At 42.2% G+C, this 17,541-nt stretch overlaps 1 protein-coding gene across 1 annotated transcript in view; it reads left to right on the forward strand.

Annotated features, from left to right (window-relative positions):
- Positions 1-8,642: 8,642 nt before the first annotated feature.
- Positions 8,643-17,541, forward strand: part of ARHGEF26 (Rho guanine nucleotide exchange factor 26) — a 55,926-nt gene continuing 47,027 nt past the window's right edge. Inside the window, exons 1-3 of the mRNA XM_054206306.1 lie at positions 8,643-10,162; positions 11,680-11,719; positions 13,695-13,840. Of these exons, the coding sequence (XP_054062281.1) occupies positions 9,107-10,162; positions 11,680-11,719; positions 13,695-13,840 (1,242 nt within the window). The 5' untranslated portion in view covers positions 8,643-9,106. The remainder of the gene's footprint in view (positions 10,163-11,679; positions 11,720-13,694; positions 13,841-17,541) is intronic.

Below are 17,541 nucleotides of genomic sequence, written 5' to 3' on the forward strand. Positions count from 1 at the left end.
TTAGACTCTTTATTAACATTTATAAAACAGCTTATGCTCCACAGCAGCTATGCTGGGCAAGGTTTCTGCTTATTTTGGGTCCAGTATTGCCTCTCTGGAAGAATGCCTTTTTCAAGGTCTTGATCACCTTCAGCTTGATAAAATTAGGGTAAAATTAGTCTGTTACTAATTTTGAAACCAACTGAAAAGCGGTTAAAATGTTTTGTCTATGGGGACTTGTTTCATAGATAAAATTAGTAATCTTGGCCAAATTTACTGCTTAGGCAGAGTGGACTAGCTGTTCTTCTTCAGACAGAGGCCTTTGGCAAAACGGTTTTTGTCTATCCACTTCTTTTTTTTTTGCTTCCTTTTGAATCCAGTGTTCTTCTCTTTTGGGATTCTGTTCTGTTCTTGGCTTACTAAGTGTCTCTGCCCCCCATGTTCTTTCTTTTTAGTCTTGTTAGAAGCGTATGAATTCTCAGACTTCTCACTGTGCTTCTAACTTGCTGTTGTTTCAGCTGAAGGTCTTTCTGTTCTCTCCTGCCATATTCTCTTTTACATACCCCCTCTCCTCTTTGTCCTCCTCATGACTGCATGACTGCAGTTCTAGAATTTCAATTGTCAGAACTACCATTTACAAACCATGCAATAGATGTGCTTTGTAAATTGTGCTTCTGTAACACTTTGTGGTGCTGAGACCTGTGCAAGCATATTGCCATCTCCATCTGTTGAGACATTCACCAATGCATTGCTGCTGCAGGAGGAAGTACTTCCTGGTATCTGTTACAATGGGAGATGTAGTGCTAGTGAAGTTGTGTTTGAAAATAAACCTAGATTCTCCGCTATTGCTTTTACTCATCTGCACTGAGCACAGGCTGTCAGAAAGGAGATCTGAAGGGACAGCTGGAGATCTCCTTTGTGCAGGAGAGAGACTAAGCAACAGAAAGCTCTGGTGTTGCCAGTTTTATATTTCTTATTGCAGCAGTGATGTAGCAGAAGTGGGGCTGAAGTGTATGACTCCCTGACCAATCCTTCTTTATATAATGACTCCTGGCCGGTCATGGGCACATCATGTATGTCTTCATGACTTGACAATAAGCTGGGGAGAATGGTTCTTACCAGCAGAGTAAAGTGCAATGACAGCACTCAAGCTGAGCAGGTAGTAAGACAAGTACTTTTAAGAGATTGCATTGCATATCTAATTGTGTTCACTATTAATAGTCTCCTGTGTTAATTAACACAAAGTTATTTAAGAGATGTGAATGATCAAAATTATTTCATAAGGGCTTATTGTCTGAAGAAGAAAGATAATCGGTTCTGAAAATGGTGGTGTAAGGGATGAGAAAATGGAATGTTCAGTCTGGGGTGTGTCTTTTCATTTTTAAGGATCTTTTGAGAAGCAGAGATATAAATGAACTTTGAAGGTAGGTTAGAAAATAAGCCACAGGCAAGGTGAGGGATTAAGAAAGGACTTAGATAATACAATAGAAAGTATTCCCAAATGAGAAGAACACTTAAGTGACTGCTAGAAAATAAGAGCATGAATCTGACTGGAAAGGTGACAATTTTGATAAACCTGATCTTAGAGAAACCATATAGCTAAATTTTGGCACACACAACAACAGACTAAATCCCGCTTATTAAAATGTACTTGAGCTAATTAGTGGGTTCAGAGTTGAATTTGGAACACTTCTAATAGCTTGAAGAGGAAAGATATTAGAAGAAGTGCCCTTTTTTCAAAATGTTTAGGAAAGGAACAATCTTATATATGCTGCTATTGGCCAAAAAAAATTATTACAGAAAGACTCCTTGCACATTATTTGGGCAATATATTGTACATACCACACTGCCATGTAAGAAGGACTAGTGAAATGTGAGAATGGCCTCTCACTAAGTAGATCAGGGAATTCTATCAACCTCACGGTTATTCAGATCCAATTAGTCCTACTGGAGCCAAAATCATGGTCTTGTTGAAGTCAATAATAAAACTCCCACAGCCTTTCACAGAATCAGGATCTCACCCGTTATGCATGCGTTGATGCATAGTTTCCACTGAAGGAACTTCAGCCAAGAAGCGCTAAGTGAAGCGTGGAATCTGAATGTAGAGAGTACAAATGGGAAATTTGAATTTAAGGAGGAAAGGCACACTTCAGAGTTTCAGCTCATTAGAGAAAAAAAGATACAAGCTTCTATGCCTCACACTCCAGATTTCCTCATTTTCTGATTCTGTTGCTATGGCATTCATAAAATTCTAGCATTTTAATGCAGCAAAGGGGAAATCTGGTGCATTGGTTAATCAATTGTCCAGTTGTTTGAAACTAAACCAGGTTCAGCATTTCTGAAAACCAGCCCAATTTAGGTAAGCCATTAAATAGGGCTTGGGTGTCTAACCTGAGAGATTCAGGTTTGAAAATTTCAGCCTCCATTTATAACAGCAACCCCAGCTGTAGAGACTGCAGGACTGCGTTCAGAGGGGTCCTGTGGAGTTACCTGGTACATAGGTTCAGCAATCAGCAGTGGGCAAGTGTAACCACATCCCACTTGAGGCTTTGAAGCTGCAGGGTGGACAGGCCAAGTCCAGCGACACAGCAAAGGCTGGATAGTCACGGCCTGAAAGGGGCTGCGCATCAGGTGACTCTCTGGCTCCGACTGCAAAGAGTGACAATGGTGAATCAAAAGCATAAATTATTACCCATCATTAAGGAAGTAGATCAAAAACACAGCGGTTCTCTTTTTTTTTTTTTTTAATTTCTGTAGGTGCAGAATGTTCATTCCTTAAATAAAAAAAACAACACAAAAAACCTCCCAAACCCCTGAACTAAAAGAATAAGAAGCAGCTCTTTGTAGACATATCCTCTCTTCCTCCTGTCACTTGTTCAGGCATTTTCTGTGCAACATGCAGACAAAGAAGGAAGAAAGAAAGAGCAGACATAGGAAATAGCATCCTTTAGCTGCAAAGACATGTTTTTGCAGGCTCCCAAGCTTTCTTTAGTTTCTAATAGCAACCACAAAATGTCTTCAACTATGGCAAGCAATGCTTCAATCCTTTTGTTAGGAAATGTATGAAGTACCTTATCTTCCTGCTGTTTAAATAGCAACATCTTATGAACTATAGTAATCAGTTAAAAGAGTTTATATCTACATTTTTTTCAGAGACTTTTCCTTAACTGTTGTCCTATAGAAAGGATGTTCTTAGATTCCACCTCTATTATTGAGATGGAATTCACTGTCAGAATTTCAAACATGTAAATGAAATCCTAAAACTGGAAGAACTGATCTCTGGACCCACTTCTGATGCAGTAAATGAAGACACATTATCAGGAAAGACTGCTGGTGAAGTAATATCAGCTTAAGTGTTAGTAAACAGAGGGTTATTTTTATGATAATGTAGACAAGAAATTCATAACTTCCATTATAAGAATCAAAGAGGTAGCAGTACCTCAATCATTAGTCATGTTTCTCAGGGTACTCATTCTTTCTTACTCTTTTTCTGCTGTTCTGTTACAAGCTACATCCCAGTTTAACACTAGAAATAGCATCTTGTTTCAACTTTGATACTCCATGAGCATTAATGTGATTCGTTTTTACCCTAAAAGCTTTTAGTTCATGCTGCAAAGCTTTCTACTAGTGCTGATTATTTTAACGACAGCAAAAACAATTAAGAGGAAAACAGAAATAAAGAACTGATCTTCTGCTGTCTTTCATCTATAGTTAAAATTTAGCTGGGCATTATTCAGAGTGAAATCTCTCACAGTCTACAGCTGTATAGAAAAGAAAGGGGGGTGGGTGTCTACGTGGCATGGCTGTAAGCACATTGAGACCGCCTGTGTTGCTGGAGTAACAAGTGTCCTCTTCAGTAAAATTCTGCTACTCTCATTGGCAAGAAGCTCCACTGCCTTGCAGTTCATGTCCCTGCCAGAGTGGAGAAAACAGTAACAGAAGTATTTCACCAGTGGCCTGGCTCCATCACACTTGCATCTCGTCTTTTCTTTAGTTTGTGGTGACCTCTGTCACTCCTGTTGTTGTGGTAGGGTTTTTGTGAGACAGTAAGAGTCTTATTCCTTCATGCATGCTAATTATGAGATCGAGACTTGCACTAATCTTCCGAGAACAGTTGGCTCTTTTTCAGCTGACCATAAACAGACTGCCCCAAGTCATGAAGAGAGAAGTTTAAAAAGAATGTTATTTATATTAATATTTCATAGCTGCCACTTAATACAGATGGGACATAGAGTCGATTTCCTTGCAGATTAAACATCAGATAGGCATTTCCCGTAGAGCCATTTCATCCCCTTCACCTCTGCTTGTAGGCACTGAAGGGGACAGATGTTGCTGAAAAAGCCAACTGCAGGAGGCTGGTGGCAGCGAAAGACTTGCAGACCCCGCACAGCGGTGAAACTCATCTGCACAGGTCTGCAGTTTTAGGGGCATGGCTAGTTTGGGACCTGGTTTTGGGAAGGACAGTTTCCAAAGTAATGCTACCCACAGAACATGCATGGGAATTATTTCTGCTGCAGTCAGTTTCCAGTGACACAGGTTCTCCTTTCACACCTCCTTACACCCTAAAGTGACCAGGAGATAGAGAGGACTGATAAAAGTGTGAATTAAGCAGCACTGATACAGCAAACAGAATAAGTCAGTTTATTTTAAAACGCTGAATTACAGGGGTTTCCTGAATATCTCTAGGTATTTGTGAGGTCGAAGAGCTATAGCCGAGCACACACCAGAGAGACAGCCCTGAGCTTCATTATAGATTTTAAATGTTTCTGAAATTGAACATACAAAGTGTCCAAGTACTTTTCTTCCTCTTCTGTTTTTTTGCCAGAAAGCACAGTCCCAACATGAAAATCTTCATTTGATCTTTACACTAAGATCTTAAAATAAGTTATATATTAAAACCTGTAATGTCTCCAAAGCTATGTTTAATCTTACTATTACTTGTTGGCTTGTTACCTTGAGAGAATCTCTCATTTGTGTCTAAGTGACAAGATATAATTGTGCCGTACTGAGTTGGAGAGGGAGAGAAGAAAATGGTGTATTTAATATACCTAAAATATGTAGAGTATGATAGTGATTACACTGTCATCTATTAAAAATTATCCTACAGAATGCATACAACGAGCACTGCATTTGGGACTGCAAAGCACAGACATTTAATTCACAAACAAAGCCAGAGTCTCACTAATGCTTTCTCTCTCTGATTTCACAGAGAGGAAAAGTATGCTCTTGATTTGGATGTGGGGAAAAGATGAATAATCCTCCGTCTTCCTTGGTAGTTGTTCAGGGAATCACCACATTGACCACTGAAAATATCCGTGCATGTCTTCTAATCTCTCTCTGTCTCACACTGGTTATGATAAACATAGTCTTCTGGATATCAAGGAATGTCTAGTGGCAAGCAGGTATAGAAATGCTTTCTGGTTTGGTGCAAATTCGTAACACTAGCTCTTAGGTCTTTTGTAGTAGCAAGCAAATGGTGGATTGACTTAAAATTTTCACTAGTAAATGTTCAAGGTCATTAACTGGATTAACCCGATTGCTGTGAAGGCATGGCTGAAAGCTTTACTGGCAGATTTCTTCCCTCCACATCACGGGGTGTACAGTCTTTCAGGTGTTACACTTGGCAAGCGACTGTGCTTTGTAGCAGCCCTACAGGACACACTCTCCCTGCCTGTACTTCATTTCATGTTTTTTCACTTCTAGAAAAGTACCTCAGTGATTTTATACTGAGACCTTGCTTTGTATGAGGTGTTACATTTAAATTTCCTTCCTCTCTTAAATTATACAGTTGATTTTACTTTTTTTACAATGGCAATTTTATTGTAAGGGTTTTATTTCTTTTTCACTGTGTATGAAATCGAACACTGAGGTGGCTGTTCAGAAACAAAAATTATTCTTGTAATTGCATCATAGTTAATAAGTACGTGTAAGAGAATAATCTTGTAAAAGCTGATTACCTCAGTTATTAATAATTGGGATTTATGACTTAAGTAATATGCTGCAACTATATCCAATTCCTTGACAATTTCATGTGGAAAGTTGAGAGATAATTTTAGAAATAATCCTGTGTGTGAATTTTCTTTATAATTAATTCATAAGGCTGTGAAATCTGAAGTGACGACTGAACTACCGTTTTTGGCCATGCCTGTGGCTTTTCCTTGTGTGCTTTGACTGTTTGAAGTTGGTATGGCAATTTGAAGTTTTGTCTCATTTGTGAGACAGACAAATTTGTCAATTTTAATTTCATTGTGCTTTGCTTTATGTTATTTTCAGTAAGATTTTTGATTTTCCTGGATTCTTCTGGCAGAAGAGTTCATACATCTGAAGTTTATGTGTGCATACACGTGGCTGGCTGTTCCTTATATTTTCTTCTATATTTTTTTTTCTGATTGTTTACTACCTACTAAAAAGGCTTAGTATAAATAATTTTTTTTAATATCTTTAAAAAGATAATAGAGCACTTTTAATCTGCTCTTTTTCTGATTCAGTGACGTACCAACTCCTGCAAGTCTAGAGAGAACAACTGAAAACCTAACAATTTTTTTTATGGCACTTCTCCCTTCAAGTTTAGCCAGGAGCCTAAGTGGGTGCCCATCTTTATATAAGCCTGTTATCTTGTTGAACTTGAGTTGGAAAATTTGCACTCTCAAAGTTAGGCATGTGTTGATGCACCAGAGTGGACTGTAGCCTGTGTGAGGCTACCCCTGGCCCTTTCTCCTCCGATTCCATACTCATGCATATGTTTAGAGGGGACTTGGTTAAACAGCCTTTGCAACACAGTTTGCCATCAAGTCTGATGAAAGCCCTTCTCTCTGTTACAGTTCTCTCCTCTTTTCTAATTAAATTCCTTTCCTATAACAAACATGATCATCACCTCAGCTTTCAGACTTCCTAAGTATCAGTTCATGATTTGGCATCTGCCAAGTAGAAATCCGGTGGGGCTTTTGGTTCAACATACTCTCAGGGAAACGAACGACCCCTTACCCCTGCCAACCACAGCAACTTGAACTTCTCCATCTGTGTGCTTTTTCTACCCCAAGGACAGAGCTCTCCTCCCTCATTCAGGAACCGCCTGTGTCACAGATGCACAGGGCCAGCTTCACACCCCTAGAACTCTCCTACAAACCCCTGCAGGTGGTCCCTGGTCCTACAGAACCCCGGAGTGGCTGCTGGGTCGCAGGGCTCCACTGGCAAGGCTTCTGCCATAGGGTATTGCTGGTGTGTGTTGCAGGCCCAATCTCCACATCAAAGCTTTTTGTATTACTCTTTTTCAGTTAAAATCTGTGGAGAAATCAAGTTGGCATCTTGCAGGCAATGAACACAAAGCGCCCTTTCAGCCAGGTGGGAGGAAACACCTTCAGCCTAACAAAGGCATCACCCCCCCACCCCCTCGCTTCCTGAAGGTCACTCAGGTGTAAACGACCTGAATATTTCACCACTAATTGGGATGGCAGAAAATCTGAGGCTGAAGGCCAAGATTAACACAGTTTTTACAGGGTGAGGTCATTTGTCAGAATTCCCAGCAGATTCACGGTTTGTGTCCTATTTTATTACCAAAAAGATGCACCTTTTCCTAGCTTTCCTCCATGACATGGGCAGCCGGTGAGCCAGTCTCAGCTGGCCAAGCCCCTCGTTTCCTGACGATCAAGCAGGTGTGTGTGCAGAGGGGTGGGCACAGCTGGGGTGGAATACAGGGAGTGATGGCATTGCCACACATGGCTCCTGACAAGGATAAAATCAAACGTTTTCCCAGCACAGAGGGTACTTGTGCATTCCTCCAGCGAAAAGACCGGGGCTGTCATTGTTAGGAGCTGCACGGGTTAAAATCATAGAATTGTTTTTGTTGGAAGGGACCTTTAAGATCATAAAGTCCACCACTAAACCATGTTCCTCAGCACCACATCTACCCCTCTTTTAAATACCTCCAGGGATGGTGACTCTACCACTTCCCTGGGCAGCCTGTTCCAATGCTTGACAAACACTTTCAGTGAAGAAGTTTTTCCTAATATCCATCCTAAACCTCCCCTGGCACATCTTCAGGCTGTTTCTTCTTAGCCTATTGCTTGTTACTTGGGAGAAGAGACCGACCCCCCCTCACTACACCCTCCTTTCAGGTTGTAGAGAGCAATAAGGTCTCCCCTTAGCCCCCTTTTCTCCAGGCTGAACACCCCCAGCTCCCTCAGTCACTCCTCATAAGACTTGTGCTCCAGACCCCTCACCAGCTTCACTGCCCTTCTCTAGACATGCTCCAGCGCCTCAATGTCTCTCAATGGGTTGCAAAAAGGCCCCGAGTGCCTGGAGGCTGGTCTGCTTCTCCATCCGCCAACGCTGGCCTAGATGACGTTCCTGCCGGGGGCAGCCCGCACTGCACACGAGTTAACACCGAGGTAAATTAATTCCGCTTTTGCCGAGGGGTGACTCCAGTCACTCCTGTCGAGTCCCGGGCTCCCCCGGGAGCCGCGGCCAAGGTGCTTTGCCTGGGCTACCTCGCTCCGCAGCCGCGCGGGCTCAGCCTCCCTGCCAGCCGGGCCCGGCCCCTCCCGTCCCGCCGCTCGCTACCTGCGCGGCCGGGCACAGGCCCGCGCTCCGGGGGCGGAGGGCAGGGGAGGGGCCGGGCGGCGGGGCTGGGCCGCGGCGGGGCAGCTTGCCGCTGGCCGCAAGGGCTGCTGTGGGGCTGCGCGCCACTCTCCGCCTCAGCCGAGCCGCAGGTGGGGCGGGGAGGCTGCCGTGTCCCCCAGCCCCCGGGGGGCGCTGCCATGAGGTGAGGCCCTGGGCGCCGCGGGCGGGCGGACCGTGACCGGGAACGGGCCCTCCTCTCCCCGCCGCCGGGGCCGGGCAGCCCAGCGCGGGCTCCGCGCAGGTGGGAGCGGCGGCAGCCCCCGCCCGCCGGTGGGAAGCGCGGACTTGGTGGGAGCCGGGGGTGTTTCTGCCTCTCCCCTCCCCTCCTCCGCGGCCCGGCCCGCGCTGGCCCGGCGCCCGCCGCGCCGGTGGGGCTGCCGCGGCCTGACGAACGGTGCCGTTTGCTTCCCCTTTGCCGAACTGCAGGGAGCGGGCGGCGGCGGGCAGCGGCGGCGGGCAGGAGGAGCTGCCGCCGCCCTGAGGTGGCGGCGGCCCCGAGGAGCGGGCGATGGACGAGGGCGAGGCGGATCTCTCCAGCAGCAGCGCGGCGCCGCGCTGGAAGAGGAGGTCGACCCCTCGGCCGCAGCCCCGCGGCTGGAGCAAACCCCGGCCCCAGTCGTACCAGAGCGCCAACGGGGTGCTCTTCACCGACTTTCCCGTGGAGGACAGGTGCACCTTCACCGTGACTCAGCCCGCCGGCACCGTCAGCACCTGCCCGGGTAGCGGAGCGCTCCGGAGGGGCCCCTCGTTCTTCAACTCCAGCGTGGGATCGGTGGCTAACGGGAAGGCACAACCTCCAGCCGGTAAAGCCGCCTCCCCCGAGCTGTCCCCTGAGCGGTCCTCCCCGCTGCTGGCTCTGGTTTCGAACAGTTCTGTCGGTTTTACTGCCAACGGCACCATTACCTCAGCGGGAAGCCAACTGGGCCGTCCCCTGATGATTTCCAGCCCGTCAGCGCTTACCCCGCGGCAGGAGCGGATTGTTTTTACATCCAGCCCCCAGCCCTCACCGACGGGAGACGCGCCCTCCCCCGCTAACAGCAACGCGCTGCCCCCGCAATGCAACCGGCTTACCAAAATAGCAGAAAAAGTGCCGCCGGGGCCCCCCGGGGTATCCCCGGCGATGTCCCCAGAGCAAGGCGGAGCTCCTCAGAGGCCCGCGTCCCCTCAGGAGCAGCCCGTGGTGCTGAGCACCAACAGCCCCGCCGCTCTCAAGGTGGGCACGCAGCAGATCATCCCCAAGAGTTTGGCTTCTGAGATCAAGGTGACGAGCAAAGCCAACAGCCAGAACGCGGAGACGAGCAGGAGGGTGCTGAAGGTCCGCAGCATGGTGGAGAGTCTCAGCCTGCCCTTGGTCGCCGATGCTGAGGAGGAGGCCGAGGGCGACCTGGACAGCCCGGGCACCCTGAGGCGAGGCCTGAGGTCGACGTCCTACCGCAGAGCGGTGGTGAGCGGCGTGGACTTCGACGGCTCTGCTAATTTTAAGAAAAAAAACAGAATGTCCCAGCCCATACTTAAAGCGGTTGTGGAAGATAAAGAGAAATTTTCGAGCCTGGGGAGGATAAAGGTAAGTCGTGCTGACCGGTGACGCGTTGGTTTGAATGGTACAGACCACAGGAGTGTGATTCGCAATCTCTGTGTGTTCCATAAATGCTGGGCTTTTCTCAGTTTGCTTTTTGGTACCACAAAACTTTTTGTAGTTATTGATGAGTCTCACAGATCGCTTACAAGTGTTGTTTTCAAAGTAAAGTGGTGGAGGTTTCAGGGACGTGATTCTGTTGAAATCTGGGTAGCATTTCCTCCTGGATTCCCCAGCACATCGAGGGGTTTTTTCCGCAGTCAAATTGATGTTTTAAAACCAGTCTCCCAGAAAGGAGCAAACAGGGTAAAAAAAAAAAAAAAAAAAAAAAAAAAAAAAGACATTGACTTAATAAAGTCTACCTGCTAGAGTAAATAGACTGACAGAAAAATAAACTTCCTCCCTTACTTCTGAGACTTTACTTTTAAAGTATTTTTAAAAATCTGAGTATGATTTTTAAATTGATGGAGGACACTTCAGGTATCTTTTTGTACCTTAATTGTAGTGCCCGCAAGTAAAAGCAGAATGCCTGTTTTTAAGTAGTGATTGTAATCGTTTAGGATTAGTAGATTTATATTGAATATTAATGTATTAAAATTAAATTATAAAGACTCACTGAAAATATTCTTGTACTTGAACATAAATTGTAATCTCCTATTTCCTTCTTTTTACATACAATTTGTTACTTTTAAAAAAATATATTGGTAGATTTCTGTGGAGTTTTTGCAATTGTGTAACAAAGTACTTGAGGCTAAGGGCTGATGCTGTAGCTATTAAAATAATTATCAGCTTTATGACAATTTTCAGCCAAATTAAATATTATGGAAGCTTTTGTGAAAATGCTACAGGTGGTGAAATAGTCATAGATCAAATTGTGAACTACTGCTGAGTAGTGGTTTGTTTTGGTTTGGTTTTGGTAGTAGACTTTAACAGTAAGTTATGTTTAAAATAGGAGGACTTGACATTGTCCTGTCTTTACACACAAAACTCTCTTTTTCTAGTAGTATTGTTTTAAATAAACTTCTTTGGCCATAGGACTTGTTGCACCGAAACAGCTGTTTCATTTCAAAGGTTTGTTTTGGTCTCAAGACGTTAGTTTACAAAATACTTAATGTGGTTGTCCTTTGCAGAGTGCATGGAAAGAGACAGCCGCTCAGTCATGTACCTTCATTCTCATAGAAAAGCCCGTTTACAGTGGGATGAGTTACAAGTTCACTGAACTCTTGTAAAGCTAGTATACTATGCCTTTGAAACATAGAAAAAATGAAGCAATTGGGATAAATATATATAAATAATGCATGAGAGAAGGAAAACTAGAGTAGCTTTTCACTTTCTGTGATGAAGCAATTGTTTTCATCAATATTTGTCCAACATCAGAAGCTTATAGATTAGGGCCTGTTAATTTGGAGCCTAAGTATCAAATAAAATAGAAGTTCTTCTTACTGTTGGTTATTTTGCATTCTTCTTTTAATGTGTATATGTCTCTTTTCTGTTGACATTATCAGAAGAAAATGCTGAAAGGACAAGGGACGTTTGATGGGGAAGGTAAGCCCTTTTCTGTACAGACTTGGTTATATGCTCAATCACAAGTGAAATGAGTTTCAGGATCATTTTGCACGCTTCTTTCATATATAGTCAATGACTAAGTACCTTGTTTTTCAGTACGCTGACTAAAATATGGAACCGTAGGTTTGGTACAAGACATACTTTAGGGAATATTTTACAGAATATAGTGTGGCAGGTTAAAAATTGGGTTTTGTTTGAAGGGCTTTTTTTCAACTTAAGCTCTTTTCCGTCCTAAAAGATGAACTGATCAATGTGTCTATCTCAACCCTAAAAGTTCTGTAGAATTACGTAGATGAGGCTTGTTCCTCCAGCTGGGACTGCCTTCCTGCCTGTTCCCTGTGACTCTTCCCAGATGCAAGATGAGGCTTTTGTGCATCACAGGCTTGGGGTCATCACTTGCAGCAGGCACCTGAATTGTTATTCTCTGAGTTTATGGCTCAGGCAGCTATTTCTGTCTTTTCCTCATAAGGCTAGGGTGCGGGGTGGTGAATTCCTTGACTTTGTAATCCTTTTCCTGCTACCTAGGCTTCAAGTTTAAGTGTCAGAAAAACATTGTCCATCTATTTGCTCTTTTATGTTACTCATTAATTCTTGGCTTTGCAAAGGTTGCTGCTTTTCCCAATATTTCAACCAGAAAAAAAAAATTCTTTCCTGGCTATGAGTCCATCGAAGTTTCATTATAATAACTGCTACTCTCTTGGCTTTTCTCTGCTTAATGCCTCCTTAAGCTGTGGTGTTACCTTCCTTTTCCTCTTGTCTCTTCAAAACTTTCCACTTTATTCTGTTTGCATCAATCCCTGTCTTACTCTTATTTTCAACTTTTCTCACTCTTATCTCCTAGTGATGTTTTCTGGATTCTCTTCCAGTGGCTCCCTTTTATCTTGGACTGATCCCAACTAATGACATTTTCTGTGATGCCTCTCAGAATTCAGTTACTGTGCACGATTTCCTGTCTTAAAAGTGTATGAACTATATAGACACATTCCAAAGAACAAATACAAAAGTCCAGACCATGTTTAATACTCAGCTGGGGCTGTATGGTCTGAACAGGTGGAACAGATCCACCCAGCCCCGTGTAAGACCTCAGGAGTTGCAGCTGTGCGTGGAGCCAGACCTTTCACTTCTTTCCCCTTTCTCTTGCATGGGAAAATTGGATATTGTCCAAAGCCTGGCCCATCTCTAAAGTACCTTTTTAAAGCTTGCTTTCTTAACTGCTTAATCTGTCTGTAGGTTATTCTGGTCTTGAATTTCTCTGTCCTTTTCTGTCTGCTTTTGAAATGGGTGTGTGGTCCAGGAGGTTGGGAAATGGAAAGGGTGTGCTCCACACCTGTGTTTCTTTGCCATTGATATTACTGAATTAATACTGGCAGTACTGAAATATATGAGTGTATTTTGTTTCAAGGTTCATAGGCCTCATGCTTGTTCAAGCAAGCTTTGAAGTTTCTATTTGGAATAGTTCTGACCTCAAATTTCTGAAATTTGGATCATTTCCTTCTCTTAGTGAAGTGCAAAGATGGTATTTAAAGCTGACAGAATAAAAGTTGGCATGGGTAGTGGATGTATAATGGTCTTGCAGATTAAAATAGCTAGACCTCCAGATTAGTGACTTGCTCTACGGGCACACGTGTTCCATTTTTAAATTGCTGGCTAATTATGAAACATTGTACTGCAAACCAAGGAAGAAAAAAATTGTTTTCTGTTTTTTCTTGACAAAGGACACATCTGTTCTTTAATTCAGTCAGCGTGGATCTTTTTGGTAGTGGTACAGTGATCCATTGTTACTCTACTGCACCATTGTCCACCCTAAATAAGATACTATCTTTGTCCCTTGGAGTTTGTGAATGGCACATTGACATTTTCATTTCTTTCATTGTTTAAATGTTACTTATAATTTTTATGAAAGCAACTAAGCTAACTTTCTAGCAATTAATGACATACTGTTGTTGTTTTACAGAAAATGCTGTATTATATCAAAACTATAAAGAAAAAGCTCTGGACATAGATTCTGAAGAAGAGTCTGAGCCCCGAGAGCAGAAATCGGATGAAAAGGTTGTTTTTCACTATAAACCCCTGAGATCAACATGGAGTCAGCTGTCCGTTGTAAGTATTTGATCATTCTATAAGTAGACAAAGATAGAGTGTCTAAGAATGTATTGAAGCAAGTCTTTTTACTTGCTGTTGGAGTTTTTGGCTGAAGTTTGTCATCTTCTTCTCCCTTCCAACATATAAGGTGTCTCTGAATTTTTTTGCTGACAAGCTTGCAACTATTCAGATGTTACTAATCCAAATCTGGAGGTCTGAATTTAGCTTTTGTTTAGGTTTTATGTAAGGTAACTGCAACAGCTTAAAGAAAACACAAACCATCTTTTCTCGGTCAAATTTAGTAGGTATAGACTGAAGTTCCTGCCAAAATCAGTTTCCCTGGTTACCTGACACCTCCCTTTTTCTAGCACAAGTGTTTGTAGGCTTATGTGGCCACACAAAAGACTGGTTAGAATATGTGACTTGAAATTACTAAGAAAAAAATTCAGCATGAAATGCAAAGGAGTTAATATTTCCTATTTTTACAGTTTAAGTTACATTTCTATTATATTTTTCTTTTTAAACTATGCTGGATAAAAAAAAAAGTCAAGTGTGCTTCTTTTGTTTGCGCATTAAATTTAAGACCCTGACTTCGTACTTCCCACAGTCGCTAGAGATGGCTGCTCAGGCCTTGCCTGTACAGGGTGCTGGGAGCTGTACTGATGCAGGTCCTTAGAAGAGTTACAGTTTACACTAATGTATGTTACTGTATCTGGCTGTTCTGGATGAGGTACTGTCAGAAAACCTGAAAAGACCAGTTTAAATCCTAACAGCATGTAAACTCAGTGAAATCTGTGCTTTGTATTTCCTATCAGAGTGGTTTGGACCAAATCTTAAATAGGATTTAGTCCTTTTTTTTTTTTTTTTCATTTCGTAAGAACAGCATAGAAATCCTGATCAGTTGATGGTCTTTGTTCTACATAAAAAGCAATGCAATTGAGAAAGTTCATTTTAGGGTCCTGTATTTGGGAAAGACACAACTTTACTGATTTGTGTTTAAAAAAAGAAAAAGTGTGTGAGTGAATTATACTGAAGAAAAGCTTCAGTTAGTTAAAAACAAGTTTCTGCTGAATTGTTCTAAATTTTTGCAAGCCAACTCTAAGTTTATTTGACTACATATATTTAATGGAAGCCATTTTATAAAAGCTAAGTATGCAGATGGTGGTATTCCGCTATCCTTAGCGCAGTCTATGAAGCATGTGCAGTAGCTTTTTCTTAGTAGTATTGTTAAACAAAGTAAAATTCAACTGTTTTAATAAGTACTGTAATCTTGCTAGCATCCCCGCTAATAAGCGGCAAGTTAACGATACTAGTTGGTATTTCTACAGGCTTTCCTAGTATGCACGATTTTGAGACTAAAGGAACTGCAAAAAAATTCTGTGTTTCTGAGATTAATTTTATCCTTTGATAATTTCTGTGGCTTCTGGAGGGATATTCCTAAAATGAAGGGTTTGGGGTTTTTTTGGTTTTTGTTTATGTAACTTGTAGAATGTTGTGGATCCTGATCCCTATATGTGACATAGGAAAGGATTATTATTACATGACATGATCACCTAGAATATTTGACAGTTGGGGTCATTGGCTGTGTATGTCCCATATAAATTAGTTATGAAGCCTCAGCAAGATCTTCTGAGGCTATTTAGATTGTTTAGAAGATCTGTCTTACAGATGTTGATGATCTTTTCCAGTTTAACATACTGAAATATAATTATCAAATCAAAGAGGGATTTATAAAGAAGGCAAGACAATGTAGTTTTGAAAAGATTTGCTTTAAATTTTCTTTCAACAAATGAAGTGCTTTAAATGTAATTAATTTGCTTAATGTTGCAAAAAAGTTTGTTTATAATGAAGTCAAATCGGTTGGGGTTTTTTTTTCTGCCTTCTAGGCAAACTAGCAGTTTAACGTTCAACAGCTGAGGTATTTTGGAATGCTGTTCAGTAATAATAATAATTTCAAAAACACTAATTTGTTGTGAGAACAAAATAGTATAAAGTTCATCTCGGGAAGAGAACCATTCCTCCTCCATGCTTACAGTTACATAAAGCATCTTGTTCTTTACAATTTCTAGCACAGCAAACTTGTTCAGTGTCTTTACTTGATTTACAAGGTTGGATGTGGGGAGTATATGGGAAAAGGTAGTGCACTGGGGGCCGGGGTGGGAAAGGGAATCTGCATCTCAGTGTCTGTGTTTATAACTCTCTGGAAAAATTACATTCTGTCAATGTGTATTAAAAAGTGAGTGTGTGATTGTAACAGGAAGTCAGCTGGAAAACGTCAAAGTATTGGGTTTCAACATATGTTATGAAAGAAAGAGAATATGTTATGTTTAGGGTATTTGTTAGCAGTGGTTATGCTAGGAAATCAAGGGGAAAGGCATCAGAATGAATCCATTCCTCCTTCTTTGGCCATACAGGCTCGACAGCTGATGCAGTTCTGACCAGCCTTTCTATTTGAGGGGGTGCTGTAACCTTTATGTATGGAGCTGTCAAATCCTTTGTGATGATAATAATAAAAAAAGGGGGCTCTTCTGTCTTCCTGCAGTGTATGCACATGTGATTGAGCTTTTCAAAGAACATTTAAAGACTCTGAAATAGGGTGCTATTTAAATGCAGTTCCTTTCAAATTCCTCTCTTGAACCCCCTTCCTCTTTAGATTACTGTTACAGATTAGACAGCTATCAGTAGCTAAGCAGATGACTAGGTAAAGAGCTAGCTTATCTACTATCTCTGTTCCTTCCAACCTTCATCTGTTCATTGTAAAGTAATTTAGGGAGAACAACCAATATTTCCAAAATATATGCCAAAAGTATCTTTCAGTATTTTTGAAGAATTTCCAGCAGATCACAGGCACTGATATTAACTTGTGTGCTATATTAAATGTATTTACTTCCGAACAAATGCAGCATTCAGTTGGTACAGATAATGACAATATGTATTATTGTGCATGCTAAGAATTACAGCATCATTTAGGTTGGAAGGGACCTCTTGAGATCATCTTGTCCAATCCCCTTGCGCGAGGAGGGTCAGTTAGAGTAAGTTGTCCAGGACTGTGTCCAGTCAAGTCTTTAATATCTCCACAGGTAGGCACCTCACCACCTCCCATGGCAATCTGTTGTGGAGTTTGCCACTGCATCTGACTGGCGGACTTTGAACTTAAATGTCCTTACTGTCCAGCCTGGAGAATGTGATGCATGTTCACTTTTCATTACTACTGTCAATGCTGGTGTGATTATCATAAAATACTCTTAAGATCTAGCACTGGAAGCACATGTCCCATATCATGGTGAGGCCTATAACTGTTGAAGTATTTAATATTAAATGTGTGTTTTAGCATCAAATCTTCCATTTCGTGCCCAGTAGGTTCAATGTATTTCTGTAGCACTGCATCAGGATTTTACATGTTCTCTCAACTGCTGCCTCACTAACCCGAAACTCCTTCTGCGCTTTGGTCATCTTGTGTTTCATTTTTCTGATCATCTCTTTCTATGGTTTGGGACAATGCGGTGTTGATTTTTCTCATTTATTTAAAAAGCTGTCATGAGTTGCTTTACTTAGCCACTCACCCTGCCACCTTTCCATGGCTGCCTCTTCTCCGTGGTATCAAACAAAAACTTATCTGGTTTTACTGTCAAGGATCTTCAGGGCTAATCTCTGCATTAGCTCTCGTTTCTCTCCTGTTATCAAAGGGCTTATGTTCAATTTGGTTTATGGAGCAACCA

The sequence above is a fragment of the Rissa tridactyla genome, chromosome 6 (genome assembly GCF_028500815.1).
Source record: "Rissa tridactyla isolate bRisTri1 chromosome 6, bRisTri1.patW.cur.20221130, whole genome shotgun sequence".
Classification (NCBI taxonomy): Eukaryota; Metazoa; Chordata; class Aves; order Charadriiformes; family Laridae; genus Rissa; species Rissa tridactyla.